This window comes from Rhinopithecus bieti, unplaced genomic scaffold (genome assembly GCF_001698545.2).
Source record: "Rhinopithecus bieti isolate Rb0 unplaced genomic scaffold, ASM169854v2 scaffold_47305, whole genome shotgun sequence".
NCBI lineage: Eukaryota > Metazoa > Chordata > Mammalia > Primates > Cercopithecidae > Rhinopithecus > Rhinopithecus bieti.
Window position 1 is genome coordinate 54,669 of NW_016818742.1, and position 8,353 is coordinate 63,021.

The following is an 8,353-nucleotide window of genomic DNA, read 5'->3' on the forward strand; positions in this document are numbered from 1 at the left end:
ACGGTGTTTCACCGTGTTAGCCAGGATGGTCTCGATCTCCTGACCTCGTGATCCGCCCGTCTCGGCCTCCCAAAGTGCTGGGATTACAGGCTTGAGTCACCGCGCCCGGCCATACATGACTTTTTTTGAGACAGAGTCTTGCTCCGTTGCCTGGGCTGGAGTGCAGTGGTGTGACCTCAGCTCACTGCAATCTCTGCCTCCTGAGCTCAAGTGATCCTCCCACCTCAGCTGGGATTAGAATGTGCCGCCACACCTGCCTAATTTTTAATTTTTTTTTTCTTTGAGACAGAGTCTTGCTTTGTTGCCCAGGCTGGAGTGCAATGGCGCGGTCTTGGCTCACTGCAACCTCTGCCTCAGTCTCCGGAGCAGCTGGGATTACATGCCCCCGCCACCATGCCCGGCTAATTTTTGTATTTTTAGTAGAGACGAGGTTTCACCATGTTGGCCAGGCTAGTCTCAAACTGCTGACCTCGTGATCCGCCCACCTTGGCCTCCCAAAGTGCTGGGATTACAGGCGTGAGCCACTGGGCCTGGCCAATTTTTAATTTTTGTAGAGGCAGTTTTTCCCCATGTTGTCCAGGCTGGTCTCAAATTCCTTAGCTCTAGTGATCCGCCCACCTCCGCCCCTCAAAGTGCTGGGATTACAGGCGTGAGCCACCGCGCCTTGCCGCAATCCCTGACTTGTATTGCCCCAGTGGTGTTACAGCCTGGAACCCAGTTACAGACGTAAGTCACCGCCGGGATCCAGAGTCCCATGATGGAAAGGGAGGCTACGTTCCCCTGGGAAGGACCCTGCACCGTTGCTGCAAGTGCACCCCAGAAATCGTCCCAAGCTTTTCTCAAAGGGATCTGAAGCCATTTGTAAAAGCGACATGTCATCCTGGAAAACAGGTGCGCTCGAGCAGGATTCCCTCCTGTCCTTCCTGTCAAAGGACGGGAAGTTACCCCACCGCGCCCCACCTGCAGATGGTGGACAGACACCTCCAGACGCCACTTCCCCCAGGACGCCCGCCTGCTCTGCGCACCTCTCCCTGGATGCTGCTCCGTGGGCGGGTTGGGGCGGCCCTGCTTCCCCACGACCCCCAGACGCGCTCCGAGGCACTCTGAGCACAGTGGAGTGGGAAGGGCGAGGCGGGGCAGTGCCCAGGCGAGAGCGGTTCATGGGAGGCGGAGCCCAAGACGCAGCTGGCCAGGACGGTGCGGGTCAGGGTGGGCGGAGCGGGGCCAGTGATGCCCCCGGGTCTCCCAGGCCATGAATCTCTGTGGAGACTTCTCCTCGACCTCTTCCCCGCGGCAATGTGCGAATCCTGGGTCTCCAGGAAATGGGGATATGGGGCATGGCTCCCAGCAAGGCCTGGTCCAGCCTCTCCGGTAGGGGAATGGGTCTCCCGCTCCGGCCTCCCGGGTTGACAAAGGAACGCGGGCCCAGGTCCCTATATGGCGCTTCACCGCCGGGGCCTCTAGCCTAGGAGGCACGGAGCGCATGTCCGGGACCCGCGCAAGCTCGGGGACACTCTCGCGGTCGCCGGGAGGCCCACCCAGGGTGCTTTCCTTTTTTCCACTCTCAGAAATATACGTCTGTCACAGTTAAGAGCAAAGCCTAGCGCAAGAGTTCTACGCCCAAGATGGCCAGCCGGAAGCGGGCTTCTCGTGACCATGTGGCGAGGCCCCATTCGTCAGCTGGCCGCCCGCGGCCCCAGTAACCGGCCACCTCTCTGATTTGCGCATATGCTGGGCTACGCCTGGGCGCAGGCGCTAAAAGCGGCTCCGTCTATGGTCATGACGTCTGACAGAGCGTCCACCCGCCTTCGCCAGGACTCTATGGTTCTTACGCGCGCAGCTAGACCGCCTATATAAGGCATGCGCAGGCGTGGGAGCGTCTCTTTCCCTTCGGCGCGGTGAGTAAGCGTAGTTGTAATCTCTTGCAGTGCCGTTGCTGGTTCTCACCCCTTTTAGGTCTGTTCTCGTCTTCCGTTCCGACTCTCTCTCTCTCGTTGCAGCCACTGAAGATCCTGGTGTCGCCATGGGCCGCCGCCCCGCCCGTTGGTGAGTCTTGAATCGGTGTACTTTCACTGCTGGGAAACGGGAGGGGAAAGAAGTGCCTGTGGCCGCTGAAAACAGCTGTGGGGTGGAGCGTCCCCCGTGCGGCGGCCCTGTTTTGGGAACTGATCCTATGTTTTACATCTTCCAGTTCTTTTTTAGTCTTCAATATTACTGTCTGTTCCTTCGTTCCCGTGTCGGTGTGGAAGCGACCGTTCCCTCATATATCTCTCTCTTTGTGTCCTGCAAGCTCACCGCATTTTCGGACGCTCGATGCTCTCTTGGGGCCTTTGTGTGCGTTCTCTCTTATTTCCGGGCGACGTGCCGCGTGCCTTGTCGGACGTGAAGGGCAGTCCGGGAAAAACGGGTGCGGCCGCCTCCTGTGTCCTACAGGGGGCGCCAGACGCCTTTCCACTCGGCTCGGAGGTGGATTTAGTGCCACGTGCCCGAAAGTCTTAAATTGGGTGGTCTGAGCTGTGCAGTGATAATGCGGCGATTTTGTAGTACGCAGTGTCTTGAAGAGATAATTTTTAACTAGGAAAGTTTGTTGCAAAGTGTTTATAGGAAGCGTAAGACTAACGAAAGATGGTGGCGGTTGTGTTTCTAGTTTTGGGTGTCCTCTGTGTTTCAGCAGCCAAGTGTTGCTTTGTAGTTTATTTCCCCGAATGCAAACGGTTTAGAAGTGGACGTGCATTCCCCACGGTTTTCCCGTCCCTCTTTTGGGTTGTTCCTTGAGGGGCAAAGTCACTGTTGGGCTTTATGTGAACCTCACCTAACCTGTGTTTTTTCACTCCCCTGCAGTTACCGGTATTGTAAGAACAAGCCGTACCCAAAGTCTCGCTTCTGCCGAGGTGTCCCTGGTAAGTAGTGGAAGGGCCCCTGCACTGGGTTGGCTCTACTGACTCAGCGTCCGTCTGTGACACCCCCTGCACACTTGCACAATCCTTTTTTAGATGCCAAGATTCGCATCTTTGACCTGGGGCGGAAGAAGGCAAAAGTGGATGAGTTTCCGCTCTGTGGCCACATGGTGTCAGATGAATATGAGCAGCTGTCCTCTGAAGGTAAGGCAGGATTCTTTGTTCGTCACCCCCAGTCCTTCCTCTTTGCTCCCTCAACCCCATCCACATACACTGCACTGGAATTGGGAGTTAATGAAACATGAGCCTTTTACAAAACTCAGCCAACACATTTCCCCGAGCTGGAGAAGGTCGTGGTGAATGTTTCTCTATCTTATCTCACTTTGCTGCTTTCTTTCCCCCTACCTAGCCCTGGAGGCTGCCCGAATTTGTGCCAATAAGTACATGGTAAAAAGTTGTGGCAAGGATGGCTTCCATATCCGCGTGCGGCTCCACCCCTTCCACGTCATCCGCATCAACAAGATGTTGTCCTGTGCTGGGGCTGACAGGTGAGCTTGGTCTGGGCCTTTTAAGGCAGCTTTCCCATAACTTGGAGTCTCTACGTTATTAGGTTTGCATTAATTCGTCAGAGCATAGAGATACTTGGCCCCAGTGACTCAGCCACTACGGCTACTAGAAAAGCCAGGACACAGCTGGCAAGTGACTTTCAGTGGTCACTCAGGACCCTTTCCTATGTACTGTTGCAGATACAAACAAAGCATGAGTAAGTCTTAGCAAGCAAGCTGTTTCCCACAGGTGAGGGGAAACACTTGTGATGGGAGTAGCTTTTCTTTTAGCTAGATGACAACCATCTTGCCAGCAAGCAGGTAGTTGAAGCTAGTAGAGGAGCCCAGTGGTGCCTTGCAGGACGCCTCCATGGTTTTTGAGATGCTCTGCAGCCAATTAAGCCGACTGAGTTCCTTTCCTCATGGGGGCCCAGTGTGCAATGGCTGCAAACAGCAGCTTCCTTGGTAGTGTATGCAGCCTGTTTGTTGTATGGGTTGCTCTAAGGGACCTTGGAGACAGGCCTTTCCGATGGACATTCATGTTTCTAACTTTGCACTACCCCAATGTAGGCTCCAAACAGGCATGCGAGGTGCTTTTGGAAAGCCCCAGGGCACTGTGGCCAGGGTTCACATTGGCCAAGTTATCATGTCCATCCGCACCAAGCTGCAGAACAAGGAGCATGTGATTGAGGCCCTGCGCAGGGCCAAGTTCAAGTTTCCTGGCCGCCAGAAGGTACGTACTGTTGCAGCCCCCTTCTCCCACCTTTCTTTGCCCCAGGCCTTCTGACTCAGTTCTTTCCATTGCTCCCTAGATCCACATCTCAAAGAAGTGGGGCTTCACCAAGTTCAATGCTGATGAATTTGAAGACATGGTGGCTGAAAAGCGGCTCATCCCAGATGGCTGTGGGGTCAAGTACATCCCCAATCGTGGTCCTCTGGACAAATGGCGGGCCCTGCACTCATGAGGGCTTCCAATATGCTGCCCCCACTTAATACCAATAAATTCTACTTCCTGTCCACCTACGTTTTTATATTTACATTCTTGAGGGAGAAGGAACTTCCTTTGGGAACCTTGGGGTCATTGCCCTTTCACTTCAGAAACAGGTTGACAGCTCAGCCCTGCTCGTGAGGCAGCAAACCCTGCAAAGGGCTAGGACTGGTGGCCTTAATGTCAGTTGTCTACTCTGGAGCTTGACTTGGACCTCCCCAGGTCCTAGGCAGTAGGTTGAAAAGCATTGAAGTGCTTTTCATGAAGCACAGCTGCAGCAAAGCCTTGCAATCCCAGGCTGGGGTCAGCCTACGATTGTGTTGCTTATTACAACACATGGGAACCAAGAGGAGTTTGTGGGCTAGAGGCTGACCAGCATCAGCATTTATTTAGCAAGGGTAGGTGTGCATCACATTGGGTGTGGTCTCACCCATCTGGTTTAGCCAGTCCTCCTTGGTGGGAATCATTCTGGGATTTGCATTTTTCATATCTCTAGCAATCTCCTGGGCCCCATGCACTAACCTCTTCGAGAGCCTGCATTCCCAGGGCCCTCACCACCTGACCAAAGGTCTGGGCTAACCTTTGGTCCTTTACAACAAAAAGACCTCAGAACAGGCACATGTGGCATGGTTTGACCTGGGAATCCCAGATGTCTGAGCTGAACTATCGCTAGATAGAACAGCGCTAGCTTTTGGGGGAGTAGCAAAAATGAGAGGCATGCTAGGTGGGTGGCCTGAGCATCTGTATCCAGGGACAGGACTCCAAAGGCTTTTGGTCCCAGAGCTGGAATATGTTGGCCCCAGCCCCCAGTGGCTCCCAAGAGGCCTCTGGTCTTTGGTAATCTCAATTTATAGCCATTTGTAAGGTTTTTAATTACCTTTATTTTCTTTTGCCAAACATACCTGGGAATACCTTTTATTTATTTATTTTTTACCTTGGGGTGATGGTTCCAAACCATAAATGTGATTATAGTTAACACATGGCCCTTCTATCATCCCAGCCAGTGTTTTTCCTGAGCTCTGTTTGGAGAGGAGGATGCAAGGGAGGGGTCTGGGACGCTGCTGGCATTTTGCTGTGTCCTGCAGCCCCTTTCCCGGGGCACCTGGGTTCACACAGCTTTTTAGGTTATGTAACTGGTGCAGATTTTCTGTGTGCAGATGTTGGCGTTGACCAGCCTTGGCTGGACTTTACCAGCCGTGCAAAAGCCTGTGCCAACACAGACGACAGCACCCAAGTGGTGCGAGCATGACTGCTCAGCAGTTATAACAGGCCTGACTGCATTGTTCACCGGATTACAATGAGCCGAAATATTTCTTGGTGTTTGCTGGTTCCAGAGAAGGAGTTTGATGTAGCGGCTTAACCACCCTCCTTGTAGCTATTGGGGGTTAATGGTTTCCTGGTGATTCTTACCAATCCACAATAAAGATGGCCCATTGGCATATCTGCCGCACAAGTGTCATATCTCACCAATCTGGATTTTGTTCTCAGTAACTTTCCTTTTTGTCATATAACATCTTGATTCCTCTTTCTGAGCCCTCCCTTCCCCTCCCCCAACCCAGAGCCCACTTTGTCTCCACTCCTGATACTACACTACCTGGCAGGTGGCATGAGTCCAGCCTCGGGGCCCCTGGCTTCCACTCCTAATCTAGGCACAAGCCCAACCAAAGAAGAGCCAAATCAAACAAAAGGCAGGTGGGGGTGGACTGCAGTCACAGGGCAACTGTAGTTGAAGCCCCCCAGCCCCAGGGCTGGATGGACGGGGGAGGCTGGGGTTTAAGTCCCAAAAGGCAGCAGGCCATGGGGGATGGGGGGGCTCAGGCGGCAGGGCACAGCTGAGGGGACAGGAGTGACAGCAGCAACAGAACAGTAAGGCTGAGAGGCTGGACACTGTGCGCCTGGCTTAACTTCAGCTCCACCTCCACGGGGTAGTGGTCACTGATGTTGAGGGCCTGGAAATGGGTGGTGAGGCAGTGTCAGTGCCCGGGGCTGAGGGGCTTCCCTGTGACCCTGCTCCTGCCCTCCCTCCTCTTGCCAGCCCCATCCCTTCACCTCCTCCTCGGTGAGCTGGAAGCTCGTGGCGAAGTCAAAGGCGGCCGCAGTGTGCAGCAGGCTCCGGCAGCGCTCCCCGTGCAGCACAATGCGGTCATAGGCACAGTGGGTGCTGGCCCGCACTGTGGTGTCCTCCCCGTCGGCAATCACCCAGTGGAAGCCTGGCTCAGTTCGCAGCTCCAGCTTGTCCAGGCGCTTTTTGGTCAGTGAAGCGCAGTCAGCATTGAAGTCCCCGAGCAGGATCACGTCCTAGAGACACAGCAGCCATCGGGCTGGCCGCTGGGCCACCCTATCCTTGTCCCTCCTGTACAGACTGCCCAGGCCTACCTTGCTCTGCCAATGCTGGGAGACCTCCAGAAACACATCGTAGAGGGCGTTCAGCTCCTTCTCTACGGCCTTAGGAGTGGTGTGCAGCGGGACCAACACCAGGCTGGGAAGGACTGCAAGGCCCAGGGACCGAGGGCTACCATCCACTCCTGGCCCTTCTCCCCCAGCCCCTCTGGGTGAGGAAGCCCCCAGTGGAGCCAGCCAGAACCCCCCTTCTGCTCCCACATACCAAGCCCACCCTTCTTCCCTCCCTACCATTGCTGGGCAAAGAGAACTGGGCCACAAATGGCTCCCGGGCAAAGACATCGTCCTCGTCGTTGTACACGTAGGAACTCAGGACCTGTGTTTTGTGTGACCTGGGAGGACCAAGGGATGAGCAGCAGTGGGCCCACATCACCGATTTTGGCTTGCAAGTGCCAAACGGCACTCAGGGAGGGGCCCTCCACTAACAGCGACAATGTGGGCACAGCCCTCCCAACCTGTCTCTAGAACTTTAAAACGTCAGACATAATTCATATGCCATAAAATTCACCTGCTTCAAGTATACAACACGGTTTTTTTGTGCATTCATAAAGCTGTGCAACTATTGCTACAATCAATTTTAAAACATTGGTATCTATTACCCCTAATCAAAACGTAACATCCATTACCAGTTACTCTCCATTCTCTCCTCCCACCAGCCCCTGCAACCATTAATCTGTTCTCTATCTTGTGCATTTGCCTATTCTGGATATTTCATATGAATGAAATCAGATCATCAATGTTTTCCACATTTGTCTATGCTGTAACATGTCTGTGCTTCGTTCCTCTTTCTGGCTGAATAATATTCCACGGACTGGGTATAGTACATTTTGATATTTGGACACTTTGATGTCATTCTTTTTTCTTTTTCTTTTTTTTTTTGAGACATGGTCTCGCTCTGTTGCCCAGGCTGGAGTGCAGCGGCACAATCATAGCTCAGTGCAATCTTGAACTCCTGGGTTCAAGTGATCCTGCTGCTTCAGCCTCCCAAAGCACTGGCATTACAGGCAGGAGCCACTATATCCTGCCTACCCAGTTATTTTGGAGCAAATACCAGATGTCATATAATTTTATTTACATAGAGAATCAGTTCTCCTTCCCTGCAGCCTCCCTTGCCCTCTGGATCCTGATTCCAAAGGGCTCCCTGCCAGCCTGTCCTCCCAGAGACTTAGAAGATCGGGTCTACCCAAGGCCCATAAGTGGTCCTCACGGAGCCTCTTCCCAGGAGCTGCAGCCCTTGCTGGCCACTTTCATAGAGGGGGTCAGCCACGCCCTGAGCCCCAGCAGCTCCCACAGGAGAGAGGAGGAGGGACCCCACATCTGTGCTTAGAGAAGGAAGGCCTCCTGCTCTATGGACACTCTGGTGGGGGTCGAGGATGGGAAGAGTCCAGAATAAAAGGTGTTCAGAAGAAAAAGCATGCTAAGCAGATGAGGCTGTCCCAGGATGGGGGGCCTGTGGCCCCGGGGACTAACGAGCCTACCTCACATTAGGGCCAAGGACTGCGCCCGCCCCCTCCCCGCCCCCT

The 8,353-nt window shown here is 54.0% G+C and overlaps 2 protein-coding genes across 4 annotated transcripts; one reads left to right on the forward strand and one right to left on the reverse strand.

Annotated features, from left to right (window-relative positions):
• Nucleotides 1-674: 674 nt before the first annotated feature.
• RPL10 (ribosomal protein L10) lies at nt 675-5,869 on the forward strand. 3 transcript variants are annotated; one of them, XM_017857390.1, is made up of 8 exons: nt 675-891; nt 1,569-1,898; nt 2,001-2,046; nt 2,842-2,900; nt 2,994-3,101; nt 3,307-3,445; nt 4,013-4,175; nt 4,255-5,869. In XM_017857390.1, exons 3-8 carry the CDS (start codon nt 2,024-2,026, stop codon nt 4,405-4,407), a joined length of 645 nt encoding a protein of 214 aa, XP_017712879.1. In that variant the 5' UTR covers nt 675-891; nt 1,569-1,898; nt 2,001-2,023; the 3' UTR covers nt 4,408-5,869. The 3 variants fall into 3 exon arrangements, with proteins under 3 accessions (XP_017712879.1, XP_017712880.1, XP_017712878.1); XM_017857389.1 differs by lacking the exon at nt 675-891 and having other exon boundaries at nt 1,881-2,046; XM_017857391.1 differs by lacking the exons at nt 675-891; nt 4,255-5,869 and having other exon boundaries at nt 1,879-2,046; nt 4,024-4,132.
• DNASE1L1 (deoxyribonuclease 1 like 1) lies at nt 5,294-7,477 on the reverse strand. The gene is made up of 4 exons (XM_017857392.1): nt 7,062-7,477; nt 6,807-6,919; nt 6,480-6,728; nt 5,294-6,379 (listed from the first exon to the last, which is right to left on the reverse strand). Exons 1-4 carry the CDS (start codon nt 7,198-7,200, stop codon nt 6,245-6,247), a joined length of 636 nt encoding a protein of 211 aa, XP_017712881.1. The 5' UTR covers nt 7,201-7,477; the 3' UTR covers nt 5,294-6,244.
• Between the last annotated feature and the right edge of the window lie 876 nt (nt 7,478-8,353).